The sequence below is a fragment of the Microtus pennsylvanicus genome, chromosome 2, assembly GCF_037038515.1.
Source record: "Microtus pennsylvanicus isolate mMicPen1 chromosome 2, mMicPen1.hap1, whole genome shotgun sequence".
Taxonomy (NCBI): domain Eukaryota; kingdom Metazoa; phylum Chordata; class Mammalia; order Rodentia; family Cricetidae; genus Microtus; species Microtus pennsylvanicus.
Window position 1 is genome coordinate 31,691,884 of NC_134580.1, and position 21,168 is coordinate 31,713,051.

General features: G+C 53.6%; 2 protein-coding genes across 2 annotated transcripts; both read right to left on the reverse strand.

Moving 5' to 3' along the window:
• Positions 1-832: 832 nt before the first annotated feature.
• Krt82 (keratin 82) lies at positions 833-9,918 on the reverse strand. Its single transcript, XM_075963574.1, has 9 exons — positions 9,514-9,918; positions 7,661-7,869; positions 5,519-5,579; positions 4,763-4,858; positions 4,287-4,451; positions 2,594-2,719; positions 1,864-2,084; positions 1,640-1,671; positions 833-1,166 (listed from the first exon to the last, which is right to left on the reverse strand). Exons 1-9 carry the CDS (start codon positions 9,916-9,918, stop codon positions 931-933), a joined length of 1,551 nt encoding a protein of 516 aa, XP_075819689.1. The 3' UTR covers positions 833-930.
• Positions 9,919-10,932: 1,014 nt separating this feature from the next.
• LOC142843417 (keratin, type II cytoskeletal cochleal-like) lies at positions 10,933-20,641 on the reverse strand. Its single transcript, XM_075960723.1, has 9 exons — positions 20,112-20,641; positions 18,256-18,464; positions 17,591-17,651; positions 16,732-16,827; positions 15,530-15,694; positions 14,640-14,765; positions 13,661-13,881; positions 13,106-13,140; positions 10,933-11,924 (listed from the first exon to the last, which is right to left on the reverse strand). Exons 1-9 carry the CDS (start codon positions 20,589-20,591, stop codon positions 11,701-11,703), a joined length of 1,617 nt encoding a protein of 538 aa, XP_075816838.1. The 5' UTR covers positions 20,592-20,641; the 3' UTR covers positions 10,933-11,700.
• Between the last annotated feature and the right edge of the window lie 527 nt (positions 20,642-21,168).

A 21,168-nucleotide genomic window follows, 5' to 3' on the forward strand; every position in this document is an offset into this window, starting at 1 on the left:
TAGGTCAGCCTGGCACCTCCTCTCTCTCAGACCCTGAACAAGTCACCAAATGACTGGGGCAGCTACATGGCACCGTATGGGTGAACCAGATTCCTATTTGACTCAAGGCTCAATGCTAGAGGTACTAAATGAGAAGGAGCAGGAAGCAGTGGCTATGTACAGAGGTGGACAGGGCTGGGGCTTGGGTCCTTAGCCAAGGCTAGGTCTTCACTGTCTGAGAAGCATCTATGCACACACTGTCAGCCTTGTTCTGAGGACGTCTTGCCATCAACTGCCAATGAGAGCTACATAGATTTTTCAGTTTAAGTCTAACATACTACCCAAAGTTCATTCTTGAGCCTCAGGACTGGGAAGACACCAGCAGCGTCCAGTGGTCCAGGAACTCTAATTCTGGACCTTGGTTTTGGAATTCAGAATAGGATTTGGGGAAATCTCCTTTTGAATTTCTTTTACAATAGTGCATGCTTCAGGTAGGTGCTGTAAGTTAAATTTCCTTAGGTCTTTGAGAGCCAGAGAGAAGGGAGATAGGAAGGCTTGGGTAGGGGTGGGCACGGTAGGGCTGCCCGTGTGAGGAAAGTAGCCGGGAGCCTTCTTCTACAGAATAAGCTGTAATGTGCCCAACTAGCCATCTCACCTGGGAAGAAGTGGTTAGACTATTGTCGTTCTCTTGACCATTGCAACTTCAGGTGACGGGGAGGGGGGATGCAGCCTCTCACTGCTCCCCACCTGTGCTGGGTCCAGCTTGGGGTCTGCACCCAGATATCTGAAATGTAGCTTTGATGATTAGAGTGGAGGTGAGCATGGCTCAGCTCCCAGGACTATTCCAGGGCAATGTGAAGTTGGTGTGGGAGGGGAGGATTTGGGAGATTCTAGTCTTCAGCCCTGTGGAGGTGTGATGTCCAGGGTTTACAGACTGAGGCAGTGCTAACACTAACGACCGCATGAGTTGCTACCTGCCCCCATCTTCGTGCTGGAGTTCCGCCCACTTCCGCAGCCCATGATCCCTTGGGGTTCACAGGGGATGTAGAGTTCGCCGGTGCCCACCACGCTGCAGCCGCCACTGCTCCTGAGGACACCCATGGTCCCTGTGCTGTACTCAGTCCTCAGCATGGGTGTGCCCACCACACATGGTTCATAGAGAACGGCACCCTTGGAGCTGCTGACCGCTGTGGGGACAGGAAGGTGTGCTCAGGGCCTACCCTGGACTATCCAGTCAGAACTACGACCCTCCCAGCTTTGCTACTGCCTCCAAGGACAGCCATTTCAAAAGCTGACTTCCCTGCCTTCAGACCCAATCACATCCAGTGCTTGAAGCCCCCCATCCATTCACCCTTCTTTCCCTGGAGCCTGTTGCAGCCAGGCCTAAAGCCTGATTCCCCTCTCAGACTCTCCTTGCTCCTTGTGCCTCTCTTGCTGACTCTGAGGCTAACCCTCCAGCAAAGCGTCCTCTCATGGAGGTGGTGACCTGGGCTGGGATGGCCTACTGGGTTTTCCTCCACTTGCCCAGGATACATGGCAGGCAAGCTCTTCCCGTGGGGGTGTGAGAGGCTCCAGAGGGCAGGGTGGAAGTGATGGGCTTCTACCTCACTTAATCAAAAATCGAGACCCAGAATCCAGGTTGTATGACTCAGCTACTTACATATGTTCACAGGCCCGACACCTTCACACAGCCTAGAGAACAAAGGGAAGAAGTCAGGCACTGCCTCAAAGAGAATGATCCGCTCTGTTTGTCCCCCACTGTGTTGAGGAGGTGCGCTGGCGGTTTCTGCTTTGTTTTCCTAGATTGTGCGTTGGCAACAGCAGCAGCCACCCTGGGGAGGCAGGATAACAACCACCCTGATGCCCATCCTCCCCTCAGCTCACCTGTGCTCCTCGCCCTCCAGCAGGCGCCTGTAGGTGGCGATCTCAATGTCCAGGCCCAGCTTGGAGTTCATCACCTCCTGGTACTCCTTGAGCAGGCAGGCCATGTCCTGCTTGGCCTTCTGTAGGGCCTCCTCCAGCCCTGCTAGCTTGCACTTGGCATCACTGAGGGCTGCCTCTCCCTGCTGCTCTGCCTGGGCAATGGCTCCCTCAAGTTTGCAGCGCTGGGGAGAGGGCACAGGAAGGTGTCACTGGCCTTAGATGGGCAGAGGAACACGTGGCTATAACTGCAGTCCCTAGGATTGTACACCTGGCCCGTCCTGGGAAAAATGCTCTCCCTCTGGGGATATTTGGGATTTACTGCAGCTAGGGGTGGGTAGGGATGGGGTTGTGGCTAGAGATTTTAGTGCCTGGCTGTTTTTCACTAGCCTAGGAGAACCGAGTAGGTCTAATTTTATGAACACCTTAGTCATGTTGGAGGTTAGGATCCCAGGGCTAGAGCCTGGGTTTGAAATCTATTTCCACGCTGCTGCTGACAGCAGGCCAGCCGACTCTGTGGTCTGCCCGTGCTGTGGGTAGGCAGTTGTAGAGAAGGGCTCGCCTACTGTGAAACAAGGTGACTTGGGCTTGTCTCTCTTCAGCCCTACCCACCAGCAATGTCTGTCCCGCCCTGCAGGGCCCAGCAGGCGAGGGGGCCTCTAGAGGCTTCCCCCAGCCTCAGAGTTTGGGTCACCTGGCCTTTGACTGTTTCAATGTCCTGCTGCAGCCGCTGGATCAGCTTGTTCATCTCTAGGATCTCGTTCTTGCGGTTGCGTAGGTTGTCACAGTGGTTCCCAGCTGTCAGTCTCAGCTCCTCATACTGCCGGGACAGAGAGGTGAGACCCCAGGCCCTCGCTGTGGCGTCTTTTGGTCCCTTCCTCACTGTCCCCAGCTTCTACTCCATGCTCACACGTATCCCATACCCATCTTGCTTTCCATTCCTTTTCTGGTTCTCTCACTAGTGTTGGGGCCACTTCTTATTCCAAAGTCACGCAGCCCCGAGTCTCTATCCCTTAAGCTCCCAGATCCATTCTTTTGTATCTGGTCTTTTTTCCTCTGCCCCAGAGCCTGAGCTTTCCTGAGAGCTATTTCCATTTTCTCTGCCCCAAACCCTGAGCTTTCCTGAGGGCTCTTTCCATTTTCCATGTCCCTCTGGACATTGAAAGGATTGTATGTTCAGCCTAGAGTTGAACAGTCAAAATAGAACGTGGTGTCTTGCTTTGGCTAACAACAAACAAACAAGCAAGCAAGCAAATGAACCCCAATAACAACAACAACAAAAACCAGAAATCAAATTCAAGGTGAAACAAATTCTTTTAAGTTAGCTGCCTTCCCCTGCTTTCTGCTTCTGGGCATCACGTGTCCTCTGAGAACAGATCAGGTGTCCACGCTCCTGCTTTTCCAGATGCCATCTCCTGCCCCTCTCGACAGCTGTTTGTCCTTGGAAACTACTGAGTGTTCCCATGGGGCTGTCTGTCGCTGGTCCTGTCACAGCCTGGTGTCACCTTTTCCCCCACTACCCTATTTAAAGCTACATTCCACAGCAACCCTGTGTGTCATCCTCCCTACCCACTCATGGCTATGTTGTGTGTCACCACCTGACAGACACTCTGGTCCTCTGTTCTGTTTATTGCTGGCCCTTGACCCTGCCTCTAAGAAGGAAAATGACAGGAAGGCAGGCCTGAGGACCACCACCCTGGTCCCTGTTGCTGTATCAGGCAGGCCTGAGGGCCACCACCCCAGTCCCTGTTGCTGTATCAGGCAGGCCTGAGGGCCACCACCCCAGTCCCTGTTGTATCAGGCAGGCCTAAAGACCACCCCAGTCCCTGCTGTATCTGCAGCTCTGTGCTCGGCCCATGAGAAGCGCTCTGTGCAGTTGCTGAGACAGGCTGTATTACAGACGAGCATTGAGGACGAGATGACAGGACTGTAAATCCAGCTGCCCAGGAGCCCCTAATTACTGAGTCTGGGACACTCTTAATCACCATTTCTGTACCACCAGTAACACCCAGGCCAGCAGCCTCCGCCTACACTGTGAAGCTCAGGACCTTCTCTGCCATCAACACCAATTATACTGATTGCATGCTGCTTAGAGGGCTACTCTAGAGTCTACATACATACAGAGCTGAGGACTTGGCACCCTAGTGACAGGGCAGGCCTGTCTGTGGGGTCCCTCTGCTCTGCAAACACCTGACCTGGCAGAAACAGAGCTTGTGTCTATGGGGTTCCTTGGTGCTGTGCAGTGGTCCAGACTTGTTAAATCTTTAGCTATTCTTGGGGCGCAGAGCCCTGGGACCCTCTCTTCTGCTTCTCCCCTTCCCCGCTTTGGCCTCCTCCTCTGCCCTGATGCCTCTCCCCAGCCCTGCCCCCTCTGCACCCAGCCTCACCCGGCATTGGTACCAGGCCTCTGCCTCTGCTTTGCTGCGACTGGCGATGTCATCGTACTGGGCCTTGATCTCAGCTATGATGCCGTCCACGTCCAGGTCTCGGCTGTTGTCCATCTTCACGATGACTGAGGTCTCAGAGATCTGGGACTGTAGCAAGCTGATCTCCTGAGGAGGCCAGTTTGGAATGAGCACTGAGGTCCAGCCATGACAGGAGCCTGCTCAGGCTTCCTGAGACTTGTAACTTTTCTTCCTGGCCCACAGTTCCCTGTCTGCTCTTTGTTCTTTGTCCCTGTGGCAATCCAGAGTTTCTCCAGGGGCAAACTGACAACCACCGATATAGATAATATGACTTTGGGGAGTCTCAGTCCCTGAGTTCGTGAGATGTCCCTTTAGAACTTGCCTTGGCATTCATGCCCACCTGGTCCCTCTGGAACTGGCCTGATAGGTCACCCAGAAGACCGAGTGACAGACAGTACCTCCTCAAACAGGGCTTTCAGGAACTCAATCTCGTGTTCGAGAGCCTCCAAGTTGGTTTCCAGATCAGCCTTCACCAGGAAGGCCGTGTCCACATCCTGTAACATAGTCAAAGAGCCATAACCTGGGTCAGTGTGTGCCCAGTCATGCCCAACACCAAGCGGCCCCTAGGCCAGCTGATGGTAGGGGGAGCCTTGGGCCCAGGGCTCTTCTCCGACCCGGGTAGAGGCAAAGGAAGATGGCGCCAAGGGTAGGAGGAAAGGCCTGGGCCTGACCCCCAGGGAGGATGTGTGGAAACCAGATCAATCCCTGTCGCTCTGTGGGGCAGGGCTGCATGGGGGTGGGTGTGGCAGGAGCAGGGCCCGGGGCTCCCCAGAGCTCCACTGCAGAGGCGTCTGGAGGCTGAGTTCTCAGCGGAGGAGCTGGGCAGTTGGCTCTCTGCCTGGGTTTGAATCAGTGTTTGTCTTCTTACTTGGCATTAGCCGCGTGGGCAGACGGTTGCTTGTGCAGGTGGATGCCCTGACGTTCCCCAGCTCTGACCCGTGTGAACTGGGGGAGGACATGTGGTGACCAGGTCAGTCCCTGTTTCTATGCAGGTGGAGCTGATTGGGGTGTCAGGCTCTCTCCCTTACCGCGGTCAGCAGGGTCAACATGAGAGACCAGGGAGAGGAACTTATTTTTGGTGGAGGGCTTGGGACATGGTTGACACCGTCTAGGGCTGGTCTCCAGGACCTTTGCTCCCCTAAGCACCACCTCACCTTCTTCAAGGTGACAAACTCATTCTCAGCACAGGGGCGCAGCGACAGTTCCTCTTCATACCTATAAGAGGGGGGCATTGCTTTGGTAAGGCCTCTGAGGGGGTGAGGGCTCTGACTGTGCCTGTGTCTCTCTGGAGACAGACACTTGTCACCGGAGCATCTCATAGTTAGCTGCCAGCCTTCCCTTTCCCACTGCCGCCTGCACCTGTGATGGCTGACCCCCTGGGGTCCTCAAGGCTATTTCACTCTCTTGCTGTGGAGGAAGTTCCCTTATCTAACCATTTCCTTTGGAATGGGAGAAAGGTCACGCCACTGGCACGTCATCTCCCTCAAGCTGATCCGAGGTAGCTGTTATTCCAGGGAGATTCCCAGCTGACCCTGTGCCTCTTCCTTGCCTGCAGGGTAAGTCTGGCCCCCACCTGAAGCCCAATGGTAGAGGTAGCAATTACCTATTTACCAGAGCACAGAAACAGCTTAGGTGCACCCCTCATTCCCTGGGGGCTCCTCGGCCCACACACTGTACCCAAGGCAGAGGGAAAGGAAGCTGGGGTTCAGTGGCTAGTGCCTGATGAACAGTGTCAGTCCGTGGAAATGTCCCTGTGTTCCTGACGCCCATCTCTCTTTGTTCCAGTGGAGCTCTGCCCAGCTTCGACAAGGAGCTCTGGAGCTACTGCCCAAAGTTCGAATCCTTACTCTGTCTCACTAGACATAGTCAAACTGGGTGGATGATGGCCTGACTATTCATGGGGGTATCCCTAGTAGAACAGGGTAACCCAGGCCTGCCTCAAAGGGCCCTTGTGAATTGGTGACACTTTGTCTCATGACAAAGCACTGGCTAGGACAAGTGTTGTATAAGTTTGCCGTTGAGGTTGGGGTGCCAGAAGGACCTCATATTTAAAACCCAAAAATCTTATTTTGAGCTGCAAACCAGCCTAAGCTTGCCTGGCCATGTACTTCTCAAGAAGGCTTTGCCCCTCTATTCCCGGTTTCCGCCCACTCCCACAACCACCTGTCCGTCACCTGCTCCTCTTTCTCTTCAGTTTTTAAAGTCACTCTGGCTTCTATTTTAATTAATTAAAAGATTTTTTTTTGAGACAGTGTTACTCTGTGACCCTTGAACTTAGGCTGGCCTAGAACTCACGATCCTTCTGCCTCAGTCTCCTGGGTGCTGGTACCAGGCTTTAGGTCTCTTTTAGAAGAAGGAGCCTACTGGAAGAAAACTTATCCGTGAAGGTCATGGTCTAATGACCTCCTCCAGATGCTTCCTACGCCCCTGCCCCCATCCCTTCTCTCTTCCGATAGTCTTCATGGTACCCATGCAAAGCTGAGTGTGAAGGTTGCCAGTGCTGTGAGGTAGGGGTTGACATCACTTCCCAGCAGAGTTCCTGTCACCAAGAAGACCCATGGTTCACACTTAACAGTCATGGCTCCACCCCATTGGCACATCCCTTGTCTAGATTTTTTGTACCATTTCTCCTCAGGGGAACACTTTCTCCTATCCCAAGCCTCATGTATTCCCATGAGGCTCTGGGCAGACCCACCCAAAACCTTTCAGGGGACAAGTTCTCTGGTCCTCCTACCAGCTGGTGTTTTCCTTGCCTGCCAGCCTATTCCTTAACATCAGCAACATACTACACACCGAGAGGGAGGCTCAGAGTCTGTCATGTGGAGAATGGATGGGATGGGGCAGCCAACAGAAACCCACAGTCCTCTAGGAGAGGACAGGGAAGTCAAAAGTCAGGAGAGAGAAAACATGAGCTTTGATAACTGAATGGGAGTCGGGGAAATCCCGAGAAGAGGCTCGTCAAATGGAGGGAAGAGAAGCCACAAAATCGTGGAGGAAAGGGCCCCAGGCTAGTTCTCAGTCTGCAGGGGATTGGCGAACAGAATATTGATAGAAATGTAGCTGCAGAGACTTAAGTTCCATAAGTGGCAGGTGACCCCTGTTCAAGCTGGGCGGAGGGAAGGAAGATGGAGCAAAGACACACACCAGGGCTTCGCTGTGGGTAATAATTAGGATGCTCTGGGCTACTTAATTGTTCTGCTGCCGTGTTCCCTGTTTTGCAGATGGGGAAACTGAAGTGTGAGCTGTTTCTGCAGCTTACTCTAGTCCCTTTCTAGGGGGAGGCAGGGTCCACTTACTTTTTCTTGTAACCCTCCAGCGCATCCTGGAGGCTGCAGAGCTCAGTCTCCAGTCTCCCATGGTCCCCGGACACACAGTCCAGCTGTCGTCTCAGGGCACAGATGTAGCCCTCAAACAGTGGTTCCATGTTGCTTTGGCAGCTCCTCTGCTGCTGCATAAAGTTCCACTTGGTCTCCAGCAGCTTGTTCTTCTGCTCCAGGAAGCGCACCTGCCCCAAGAATGGGTGTCACCATGAAGAAAAGACCTGGAGACCATGCTTTGTAATCACCAGGACTCTGCAGAGACTGACTCCCAAGGGAGCTAGCTTTCTGTCTCCTTTACCTTAGGGACCTTAGCAGACTCTCACCTTCCCCTCGGTGGTCCATGATGGTGTGGAAAGAGTGCTGTCTCACAGGCCTGCGCAGCCCACATGCAGCTCTCTGGCTGGCCATTTAGTAGCTGCCTGACCTGCACCATGCCTCCTCCTCTGTGAGCCTCTCCTTGCCGTAAACACACCCACATGAATGCCTGAGTCCAAGGTCCCTCAGCACAGGTCAAGGGTTGTGACCTAGCACTGCTGACTTTTTCTGTCTCTGCGGCTTCACTTTATGTGGCTGCATCTGAAGGAAGCCTGAGTTGCAGTTATGCGGGCAGCTGTGGGCCACCTCTTCCAGCTTTGTGGGTTGGAATCAAGATTGGAAGCCCTGAGTGAGTTGCTCTGGTCCCTGGGCAGTCCTGGGCACACAGAGCATGGTCTGCAGCTCTGGTATGGGGTTTCCCATATCAGGCCTCTTAGGGTAGCTGCAGAAGGGTTGCTGCTGTACCCTGGACCAGTGGTCACCTCAGCAGGAGACTCCCAGGTGGGGCTTCCCTCCATGACATGTTTATAACCAGAACTTAACAGGCTTTAAGAGAAAAACAGGGGGTCAGGCAGTGGTGTCACACGCCTTTAATTCCAGCACTTGGGAGTTAGAGACAAGCAGATCTCTGTGCATTTTGAGGCCGGCCTGATCAACAGAGCGAGTTCCAGAACAGGCTCCAAAGGTACAGAGAAACCCTGTCTCCAAAACCAAATCGAAACAAAAAAGAGTAAAACAGGGTTAGTGGACCAGTGCCTTTGATGCTTTTACTCATTTTGTGTGTCTGGAACTCGCGCACCCTCGCATACATGCATATAGATACTCGAGAGCATATACATGTCACGGCATACACGCGGAAGTAATTGGCCAATTTGTGGCAGTCAGTTCTCTCCTTCCAACACATTGCTGCTGGGAATCTAGCTCAGGGTGTCAGGCTTGGCAGCAACTGACTTCACCTTTGGTCCATCCCTGGCCTATGTTTTCTTGGGGGTGGGGTAGACCTAGGTCTTCTGACTTTGACTCAGGCTTGTTTGCTCTAATCCTTGAGGTCTCCAGAAACAACAGCCTAGCCCTTGGCGTGGATCCTGACTCCCTAGGGTGTGGGGACAAACCCAGGTGGCCTAGGGAAAGACAGGCCAGCTCAGTACTCCTCGAGGTGACATTCTTCTTAGCATGTCACTGTGCCTTGTAGCTTTTCAAAACTTTGGTTTGGGGGCTGTCAAGTGCAGGACTTGGGTACCAGTCGCCTCGTGGCCTGAGCTTTGCTTCACTTTTGCTTCACCCCAGCGGTGGGGTGGGGCAGCTTGGATTGGAGGTGGTTATGTATGCAGATAATCCCACGTACTTGGGAGCTAGAGGTGGGAGGAACGCTGCAAGTGTGAATCTAGTCTGGACTGAGAAGCAGGAATTTCCAATGACAAGCAGTCTTGGAATGCCTAAAGACCATGGGCAAACGGCCTGTCTCCAGGATGCGCTCAGCAGCAGCTTGCCTCACCCCAACCTGCTGCCCCTACCTTGTTGATGAAGGATGCGAATCGGTTATTGAGGCATTTGATCTGCTCCTTCTCATCCCTCTTCACCCTCTGCACCGTGGGGTCGATCTCCAGCTCCAGGGGGACCAGCAGGCTCTCGTTGATGGTGACAGGGGTGATGCACATGGGAGGTCCGCAGGCAGCTCCCGCTCGGTACCCAAAGCCCTGCATGCCACATCTGGAGGCCACACGTGGCCTCCCAAGGCCCACATTGCACAGGCTCCGAGATCCAAGGCAGCCCAGGGCTCGGAGGCCCCCAGCACCCCCAGGCCGGCAGGGCCCCTTGCTCACTTCATAGTGAGTGACCATCCGGGGCACGATGGCTGAGCATGAACTGAAACTTCGGCTGCCACATCTGGAGCTCAGCTGGAAATTTCGGCATGACATGGCTTGAGAGGCAGAGATGGATCACTGGAGAGGAGCACGGGGCAGGACTGGCCAAATGGTGGCTCAGCTTTTCCCCTTTTATCTGGTGGGGGCTGTGAGACTGGACTGGTTCAAACCCCTAATCACTACTAAATCAGGTTTATGAGCTTGGGATATTGGCAGCTATTAGATACACATTACATAATTATGGTAGCAACGAGCAAGAAGGAGCCCCAGTGGTCAAAGCTGGGGGGCGGTAGTCCCATAAAAATTCTATTTGTCCTTCTTCCTTGTTTATGGAGTTGATGAAAGGGACCAACCAGGCATTTAAGGATGTCGTATGCAGTGGCTCAGCCTCTGGGAAAGGAGAGAGAAGGGGACTTCCCTGAGGTGGGGGCAGGCCAGATGCTCTGAAGACTGTCAGAGGGTGTGTCAGTGCCGTCCTCTAGATCCCGCACTCTGTCTGGGATGGGACCCCATTCTCTCTACCCTTCCCGTGGTCTTGGCTCCAGAGGAAGAAGCCTGGGTTCAGAGCCCTGACCCAGCATGCTGAGTGTTCTTGCCTCCTGTAGATCAGCAGACTGAAATGTAAAACTGCCTTGGAAATTCATATCTAATTGGGTTGCTTCAAGCTGCCCTCTTAGCTTTGGGTCTGAGAGTGAGGGGTGTAACTAGAGGTCAGGTGACAGTCAGGAGGCAAGCGGTAGAGTGGGATGGGGTGTTCGGACATGGGTGGGGACTTTTCCTGCTGGAAGGCCCAGGAAAGTGGTGTGAGGGATGATGGTACCGAGAGACCAAACTGATCTGGGCATGGGTAGCGGGCTGAGCCATGAGGACAGGTCTTGCTGGAGCCGCGTGGATGCCACCAAACCCACAGGCCTCCCGCTGTGTCCAACAGATGATGGTCTCAGTAACCAGGCTCAGCTCCTGGAACCCCGGGGCTCAGGAGCAGAGGGTGGGATGGTGCATAGTTGTGTGGGAATCACCAGTTCCCACAGTTGCCGCTTGGTGTAAGATGCAGTACACTGAGGACGTAGGGTGCTCAAAGGCATTTTATTGAAGCAGGAAAAAGGCACACAGAAGAGCAGTGAGTTGCGGCTACTCTTCCAGAGCTGTTAGCTTCCTTTACATACAGCGCAGCAGCAGATAGCCTAATTGCCTTTGGGAAATATTTTGGTCTTGAACTCATAACAGATATTTGAGGGCCGCAATTCTTCAGATGACGCCACTGTGAAGACCAGCTCCCAAACCTTCCACGCAGCTCCTTTTCTATGTCCCCCATTTCTCCTCTGCTACCTGTGTCCCTGTGCCCCGGAGCAAGAGAAAGCTGCAAAGATCCGCCTTTCTCCAGCTTCCTGTCTGGCTCTGCCCTGAGTGCTTAGAAAGCCAGGATGAGGGGTGGACGATCCTTCCACCTCAGAGTCACCTCAGAGGCTGGGAAGCACACAATGAAAGGTGACTCTGAGCCACCAAGGTCAAATTCTCATGGAGGACTGAGTAAGAAAAACCCCTTGGGACTGTAGAGCTCAAGCAGGTTGAGGAGGACTTCTGCAACCCCTACTGCTTAGGGGCAAAGGCCTGGCCTAGAGCAGCTGGGTCGGTGTGGGTAAGGGAGAACTTTGAGATGAACAATGGGTGGGGTATCCCTGGAAGGCCTGCTTGGAGGCAGAAGATGGACAAGGTGACCTAAAACTCACAGGCCACTTGGTGTCAGTGTCTCTCGCTGGGGATGTTGAGCATAACTAAGCATCAGGCCTTAGCTGGGAGCTGGGGGCTGGGGACAGTGGCAAGGCAGGTAGCACGTTAGCTCCTGTAACTCGTCTTGCTGGATGATGTCTTGGAGACGATCCGCATGCTTGAGCTGCTGCCACTCACACTGCGACCACTGGTGGAGCTAAAACCGCCACTCCCACCGCCACCGTAGCAGTGGCCGCTGCTACTGTAGCCACCTCTACTGTAACTGCCGCCACTCATGCAGAGGCCGCCGCCTCCACTGTAGCCTGTGCCCCCGGAGGAAGAGACCACAGCTGGAAAAAAAGAAGCCACAGGATACATTGTCAGATTGTCAGCTGTCAGTTGTCCCTCCCACGCTCATCTCCAGGCTGCCTCTCTCGCCAAGAAAGCTCAGATGACAGACAGCTATCTCCGGAGGCTGCAGGAGGCAGGGTGAGCTCCACCAGGGATTCTGTGACTTTTGGAGCTCCCACAGTTGTGATGGTACTGGTCCCTCAAAGAGATGCCGCCTTGGCCGTGACCTCCAGGGCAGAGATGAGCAGATGGAGGTGCAAAGCACCAAACAGCACTCTCAAGGTCACTCCTGCCTGAGGACAGGTCGCAGGCTCCTAGGATGCCTTGTCCCTTTCTTTGTTAGGGCTCTCACATTAGGTGGGACACAAGGCCTCAAATTTGGGAAGGGGATTTTGGACTTTATCAGGACAGCTCCAAAGGCCACCTAGATGAGTCTCCCTGCCAAGTATTGGAATCTCCTCAGCTTCATTTCTGGAGCTGCTAGAGTCATCTCCAATACCTTGGCAACAGTGAACTCAGGCCCATGAGGGGGCAGTGTTCCCAGCCTGTCAGACACTTGAAGCTGTGGCCGGCCCTCCCTCTGGGAGTCTGCTCTTCCTGTGCGACTTTTCCTAATGTTTTCTCTAATGACCACAGGATCTGCCTTTTCTGACCTGGCTGAGGCCCAGGAGCTCTCATCCCCATGACCGTGACACAGGACTGTCACATCTGCCGAAGACAAGAGAAGACCTTCTGGTCTGCTGGATGTCCAGGCAAAGCTGAGATGTTTGCTTTACTTTCTCAGACAATTTGCTTCAATCCTATGTATAGGACTTTAAGCTGCTCCATGCTTTTGCCAGAGTAGCTGAGGACTGGGGACCCTGGCTGCACGGGTAGTTCTGTCCTATTCAGGATCCTCTAGGGCTAGGCTAGACATGTGACATTACAACCACCAAGGGGTAAAGGGTCCCCTGCAGCATTTGAGGACATTTCCTCAGAATGAGAAATAGTGCACAGACACCTTTCCCAGGGACAAAGAATGTTAGACACTCTTAACACCAATAGGGAAAGAAACCAAACAGAAGAGGGGCGAATGGCATGTTTGCCTCAGTTGTTCATTTCCAAATCTCAGCGATGTTAGGGCCCCAATGCCGCCTCTCCTCCCCAGCCACTCTTCTTTCTTTCCAAGACATTTACTCACAGATGTTCACTGCACCAACACCTTCTCCAGTGAGCCTGTGGCAGGTGAGAAGAGAGGGTGTGTCATTGCTGAGGACTTAGAGAACTCCCAGTCCCTTGCATGTGAAGCCATCAATGCTGAGCACAAGCTGTGAGCCCGCCCTGTGTTTAACAAGGCTGGCATCCACCTCATGAGCTTTAGAATCTAGCAAAAATACAGGAGGGGAACCCCGGAGGGAAATAGAGATAGAAACCGGAAGTGAGACCCCGTGCCGATGAGGTAGAACGGAGCAAAGTGTGGGACATCCCTGAAGCTGGTGCCAAGGGCACTGCGTGTGTTATGAGGCTCAAGTCACAATGCCCCTTAGGAGTTTGTGGTCATTTTTGCCTCACAGCCATGCCCCTAGCCCAGGCCCAGAAGCAGCTGTAGGAGGGAACCTGTGAAGGAACAGTGAATGACACCTGCATCTGACCTTGACCCTTCTATGCAGGGGCAGGGCGGTCAGTGGTTCACGTGGCCTCTGTAGCATACTATCCTGTTCTCATAGCATCTGTTTGGGCCATGGTTGGAACTCACCTGCACTCCTCGCCCTCCAGTAGCTTGCGGTAGGTGGCGATCTCGATGTCCAGGGCCAGCTTGACGTTCATGAGCTCCTGGTACTCACGCAACTGCCGCGCCATGTCCTGCTTGGCCTTCTGCAGGGCCTCCTCCAGCTCCGCCAGCTTGTGCTTAGCATCTTTGAGAGCCAGCTCCCCACGCTGCTCCGCATCAGCGATGGAAGCCTGCAGTGTGGCACACTGCCCACAGGAGAAAGAGCAGCTTGTGACACCGCTCACGGAGGTTAACTTCCCTGAGGTGTGTCAGTGCTGTGGAAGTCAGAGCACTGAGTCTGGGTGTAAGATTGTTATCAGTCCCCATGGATGGTGTAGAGCTTTCTGGGTGAGAAAATGGCTTTCTGCGGTCTTCCTCTGGGTTGAAGGTAAAGATATAAAGCAAGACCAGCTTGGCCTTGTTGTGCTCCAGGGGAAAGGGCCTGTCTCAGGCCAGTGCTTCTCCATTCCTTCTCTGACAGACTTCTCTTTGCACAAACTGAGGTAAGCCCCAGCGCTGTATAGTTTTATGTCAACGTAACCCAAGCTAGAATTATCTGAATGGGGGAACCTCAGTTGAGAGAATGTCTTCGTAAGATCTGGCTGTAGAACATTTTCTTAGTTAGTGATTGACAGGGGGGAGGGCTCAGCCCATTGTGGGTGGTGGTCCTGGGTTCTACAAAAAAGCAGGCTGAGAAAGCCATATGGAGCAAGCCTGTAAGCAGCTCCCCTGTGGCCCTTCCATCAGCTCTGCCTCCAGGTTCCTGCCCTGAGTTCCTGTCTTGACTTCCTTTCATGATGGGCTATGATGTGGAAGCAGAAGCTAAATAAACCCTATCTTCCCTAAGGTGCTTTGGTCATAGTGTTTCATCACAGCAATAGAAATCCTGACTAGGACAGCACAGATCCAAGTCTTCCTGGATGCAGGGATTTGGATGGGATTGTCTTTGAGATATGAGTCCTACCTGCTTCTTCAGGTTGTCAATCTCAGAACGCAGCCTCTGCATGGCCCTATTCAGCTCAGAGATCTCCATCTTAGTAGTACGGAGGTCATCCCCATGCTGGCCAGCAGACCGCTGCAGCTCTTCATACTGGAGGAGAAGAGTTTCCAGGTGAGGGACAGTCAGGCCCAAGGAGAGAGGGCTGGAGCTCTCCGGGGTCTCCAGACCTTCAGTGAGCTGCTCAGAGGGTCAGGGCTGGAGCTCCCCAGAGCCTCCAGACCTTCAGGGTGCTGCTCAGAAGTTCCTGTGTTGTCTTACTGTGACCACTGAGTCCGCTCAGTGGCATCAGTCTTTGCTCCGGACTTGCTCTCCTTATCCACACACACACACACACACACACACACACACACACACACACACACACACACACTTTCTGATAGAGATCCTCCTTCCATACATTTGTCATGCTACCAGAACGTACTGTCTCCCTGACTCCCAGAACAGAGTATTTATTCCAACTTGGGAAGTGTCATTCTGTTGTCCATACCAAGTCTCTGTCCTCAGAGCCTTGGCCCCAACCAGCTCCAGCTCTCTCTTTTGCATCCTCTGGCCTCATCTAGAAGGCACTAGACCTTCATCTTGACACTGCCCCCTCTGGTTGGCATGGTGACTACAACTTGACCACTTACAACCATTTCTCTGGTACAGAGCCTTGGAAATTCTGCCTGACTATTCCCGTTGCTCTGATGGTGTTGACCCTGGGTAATGTTCAGAAGACATGAAGCTCTCAGTGGAACTCAGACACTTTGGACCCCACTAGGCAGGGACACTGGAGAGGATAGACTCCTATCTTATTTGCGAATAAAGCTTTCAATCTCTGTGCCTGTTTAATTGGTTGGATCTTGGCACCTCACCTTGGTCTGGTACCAGGACTCAGCCTCTGCCCGACTGCGGTTGGCAATGTCCTCGTACTGGGCCTTGACCTCGGCAATGATGCTGTTTAGGTCCAGGCTGCGGTTGTTGTCCATGGAGAGAACCACAGAGGTCTCAGAGATCTGAGCCTGAAGCTGAGCCAGCTCCTGTGAAGAGAGATAAGACAGGGCATTCATGTATGCGCATGCGTGTGTGCACATGTGTGCAGATGTGTATATGAGTGCATACATGTGCTTTGGGGTTGGCAACCCCTTGGGACAGGTTCTGGCGTGGAGGGTCTTGCACTGTGGAGTGCAGCGCCTCTCTCAGCTCTGAATATTTAGGAGACCACCGAGTCTACAGCTGCTCTTCAGCATCGGCACACGTGTACCCGAGTGCAGTGCAGGTAACTCCAGCTAGAATTCTCTAGAAGCCGCTCCCGTTGTTAAGGGAGTGTCAGAGTGTGATCGCTCACTCTTTGAAGAGGCCCAGCCCTTCACACCCAATAGACTGTTGTTGCCTTGGGCAAGAAGCTTGAGTCAGAAAGGACCAGGCACTGCGGAGTCCATCCTGTTCCCCACTGTCCTGGCTATGCTCATAGGATGGGCCATGAAGATTAGCTAGAAGCAGCAGAAAGGGCTCCTAAAAAGGCCCAAACCTGAGGGTCTTGATTAAGTCTGTGGTGGTGCCCCTACAACCCACAGAAGAGTACCCTGGAGCTCCACAAAACACATCTTCCGGAAAGACAGGCAGTCGCCACTCCTGAAGAGGAAGCACCTGCAGGCTCCATGTATCAGTTTCGGGGCTCCAGGAAGAAGAACAGTGAAACTGGGTTGGGCTAGGGAGTGAGCCATAGGGCTCAGACAGTTCTGCAGGAATCCCTGAATTTGGTGACAGACAGATATGCTGTCTGCCCAACAGAACACGTTATTCTAATAAGTTCTAATTATTTTAATTAGCCGAGGTTGAGTTTTTCGCCTTTGGAAACTTTTGCTACTTCCAAGAACCTCATTTCCACCCTCAAAGAGTAGGATCTGCCCCGTGAATCACAATCCACAGGTGGGATGAGGAGGGGAGAGGAAGGAGGTCAGTAAGAGACGGTAGTTGTGTGCCGGGGTGGGGTGGGGCCGGGGTGGGGTGGGGTAGTGGGGTGAAGATGGGTCCGAGCCTCCAGCCCTCCAGACAGGACACCAGCGTCTCTCACCGCCTCATAGAAAGCTCTCAGGAAGTTGATCTCGTCCATCAGGGCATCCACCTTGGCCTCTAGCTCCACCTTGTTCATGTAGGCGGCATCCACATCCTGGACACGGAACATGAGGTCATTCCGAGTCCTGCCCTCCCTGGGTCAACTCGCAGCCTCTGGAGATTATCTCTGGAGCTAGGGGGGCAGCTTCAGCTCCCCCGGAAATCCATATTATTGCTGCATGCTGTTAAGTGGATCCAGAGGGATGGAGAAGCCCACATAGTATGACCTTTAGGAGCGCCTGTCTGCTGCTCCTCAGGTAGTGCCATGTGCAAGGGTGAGCATGCCCTGTTCTGGGTCATGGGGCTCCCACTTCCTATGAGCTCTTCAGCACTCTCCCCAAAGACTGCATGGGCCCCCATCCTCCTGCCTCTGCCCATTCTGCCCCTTTTCCTTCTTCTCCTTGCTGCTACTCCATTTTCCCCTCAGTTTAATCCTTGGTGTTTTTCCTTCCCTCTGCCAGTCTCAAAGCCAGACAGTCAGACCTCTAGACTTCCATTGCCTGATCCTCCTACAGCCCTGCCCAAAGATGGGCTCTGAATTCTGGATTCTGAGCTTAGGACCAGGCCCAGTTGGCTTCTCCTTACCCTACACTGCACCGTGCACAGAGAGAGGCTGGTGCCGTGACTTATACAGCTTGGAGTTGGGAGTTCTGGATCCTGACCTGCTTCTAATCACCTCTGTACAACAAACTGAACACCCCAGGACCTCAGCGGCCTCGTGTTTAAGGTCAAATATGTCTCCAAGAAGACCGAGGATTCAGTGGAAGCACTGCGTCCCCCAGGAACCTGCAGTCAGCGAAAAAGCCTTTGCCGCTTACTTTTTTGAGTACTACAAACTCATTCTCTGCCGTTGTGCGTTTGTGGATTTCCTCTTCATATCTGAGGAAAGGAGGAGAAGAGTGGGTGTTGGGAGAAGGGCTTGGGAGTGAGGTGGGAGAAGGCCTCCAGCACACCCTGCGTTTCCTTCTGCTCAAGGTTATGGCGGGAGGGCACACGTGGAAAGCATCCTGCCGTGGTGTGGCTCCCTCATACATATGTGCCTCCGAACCCCAAGTCTAATAGCCCCGCTTGTGCCGAAAGAAAACTCCAGCTGGAAGTGCCAGAGTAGAACCATGCCCGGTCCTGTGATGTGCCCTTCCCCCACCCCTCCTCCTCTTTAGCCTGACTCCTGCTATCCTAGGCTGTTTCCTATCAGCAGAAGTTAAAGGCTGTTACATTTGAACAAGTCTTTGGACTCATATGGTCATTACCTCGGTAACCCCAGTCCTTTCTTCCTCAGACCCTAACATTCTGGACCAAAACCTCTGCTCATTTTTTTTTAAACTTTTGTATCAATTTGATTCCATCTCATGCCCCAAATGTGTGTCCCATTCCCGTCAGAAGGGCAGTTTTGGAAAACAGCGCACCCTCCTCCTTTTGCTTGACCCCCCCCCCGGAACCCCAGAGCAGGGCACTGGAGCCGCTGGACAGAGCACCCACTCACTTGTTCTTGAAGTCCTCCACCACATCCTGCATGCTCTTCAGCTCCGTCTCCAGCCTGCCCCGCTCTCCTCCCAGACACTCCAGCTGGCGCCTCAGGTTAGCGATGTAGGATTCAAACATGGGCTCCAAGTTGGTCCTGGTGGTTTTGTGGTCCTGCAGCAGGCTCCATTTGGTCTCTAGGACTTTGTTTTGCTGTTCCAGGAACCGCACCTGTCCCGCAAAGATCAGAGATTGTGAGGGCTTCCTTGCTTCCGCCTCTCACATGGTCTGCGATGTGGGATAACCCTGCTAGTGTAAGGTGGTGGCTTCCATTGCTCCCCCTGAGCTGCAAGGGGCCTGGATGCAGAGACCCACCTCAGTATTGGAACGGTGGGCTTGGGGGGCAAGTACTAGGTCCAGGGGAGCTGGAGGCCATCTGATACACCAACCTTGTTGACAGGAACATCTGATACACTAACCGTGTCGACAGGAACTTAGGAAAAGAACTTTATGACTGCCTGAGCCCAAACTGATTCCTGTTACATTTGTGGGAGGCTGTGGCAGGCAAGTCTATCATTCCTTTTCCCTTCTGGGAAGATTTCTCAGGATCTGGAACTTGGACTCCACTGCCTGTGCCCTTTACAAATGTTAGTGTGGGCCACCCTGGAGCTACTCTAAAGGAACCTAGGCACAGTCCTAGCCATGCCTCTCACCAGCTCTTGAGCAATCCCCTCCCTTGAGCTGTTGTTTGGGTTTCTGGACTCAGCTCCATCTGATCCTGATTTCCTTCAACCTGAAGTCCTTCCCCTGGGAGGAACTGGAATGCTACTTAGTCTCCAAAAATAGAAGAACAATACCTCCTTGACTTTAGAGGCGGTAATGTCCCCACAGAGGTCTTTAAGTGTATCTTTCTTTCCCTGTCTCCCACTGTGGGAGAGAGCATGCCCTGGTCCCCAGTCCTTCCCAGGTCCACCCACTATTCCCACACCCCCTCTAGACAAACCAGAACAAAGAAAAGCCCAGGACCTATCTCCTCTTCTCAGCAGGCTCCCGGAAGTCACACCCCTGCTGAGATAACCCAGGCCAGGTGGGATGACAAATGACAAAGCTTTAGGGCTGGTGCCTGAGCACCAGCTGGGTCTCTCCACCCAAACATCTACTCCCCACTAAGAGGCATTCACAATACAACAAGGCCACAAATGGATCTGAGAGTCCATCTGCTCCACCCCACGGGGGCTGGAGAGGAGAGGAAACTCTCCCCTCAGTGGAGTCCAAAGCGTGGCCTGAGCTAGACTCCTCTGTCCTTCACATTCTCCTTCCTCCCTGCCATACAGCCTGAGTGGACCAGGGCTGTGACTATGCTCTTTCCCAGCTGAGGCATGAGGTGGTGCGTCGGGTCCCTAGAGGCTCTCCCAGAGTTGGGGACCTCTAGGACTGTTGGGACTCAGGCTGAAGGGACACACGTCATCTCAGTGCCCTTCACTGTCTACTTCTCTTCCTAGACATTCGCTATCACCACGGTGTGTCACCAGGGAAACACCTCTGTCTTGGGAGGACACTAGAGTTAGTTACCTGGGAGAAGGAAAGGGACCCAACACGCTTCCACGCACCCTTAGCCTTTGTTCTTTTACCACCTTCCTTCCAAACCGTCTAGCTGAGCCCATGAGGACTGACTGTCAAAGTGGCAATGCCCTTGTTGTGGGTCTGAGAGCTCTCGGGCTGATGGAGAGGGTACTTTCTGCTCCTTCCCTATCAGCAGACTGCCTAGGCCCTGGGTGCATGGGTCCTGGGAAGCCCCAGGTGACCTCAGGAAAACCCAGACAGTGAGGAGTTCAGATGACAGTCACTTCTGTGGTGGAGCCCCCGCTTGCCCCTCACCTTGTCTATGAAGGAGGCGAACTTGTTGTTGAGGGTCTTGATCTGCTCCTTCTCCTCCTTTCGAACCCGTTGGAGAGATGGGTCGATTTCCAGGTGCAGGGGGGTAAGGAGACTCTGGTTGACAGTCACTTCATGGATGCCTCCAGCTCCAGGGGCCATCCCACCTCCAAATCCATACCCACCATAGGCTCCCCCAACTCTGTACCCTATGCCGCCGACACCTAACCCACAGGCAGCACCTCCAAAGCTGGCCTGGCTGGAGCGGTAGCCCCCACTGATGGAGATTCTCTTGTTACCCCCCAAACTGTGTAGGCTTCTTGTTCCAAAACCACCCCCAAAGCTGCCTCCAAAACTCTTCCCGCTCTGGGACATGGAGACAGAGCTGAAACCGGGCCGACAGCCAGGCAGCATGCTGGCTGAGGAGGCACTGAAGTTCCGTGTGCCCCCAGATTTGATGGTCACAGAGGAACGCTGGGTCATGGTGGAAGTTGGTGTCAAAGGGCAGCAAAGGCAGGAGCAAAGAGTCTTTAGATTCTGGCTCGCCTGGACTCACCTTGAGTTTTATCCCTTTCAAGAGCTGGGCTTGGCCAGAGCAGATCAAAGACCCCTCTGTTGTGTTCACCACAATGGCATGTCTGGCCACAGTCCATCTTCCTGCCCGCTAATCATCATGAGGAACTCCCTTCCCTGGGCAGGAGCGGGCCTGGGGAGTCCAGCCTGAGGCAAGCCTGGCCTCAGAGCTCCCCGCCTGCCAGACACCCCTCATCCCCCCACTTCTTCCACCTGCAGCTTTCTCCTTCATGCCCAGCTCCCAGACTCTAGACCCCAAACTGCTCACCCCACCACTGTTGAGTCGGCACCGCTTTGAGGCAGACCTGCCACAAACGTTATTACATTGTATTTTTGTAACTTTGAGAAAGTGGAAGGTAAGTCGCTGCCAACAGTCCTGGGCAGTGTCATGAGCTGAAACCCACCTTCCCCTTTTCACCATGGCTGTTCTCGCCCTTGGTTTCTACCTGCAGCCTTTGGCACACAAGCCACACAGCTAGGGAATGCT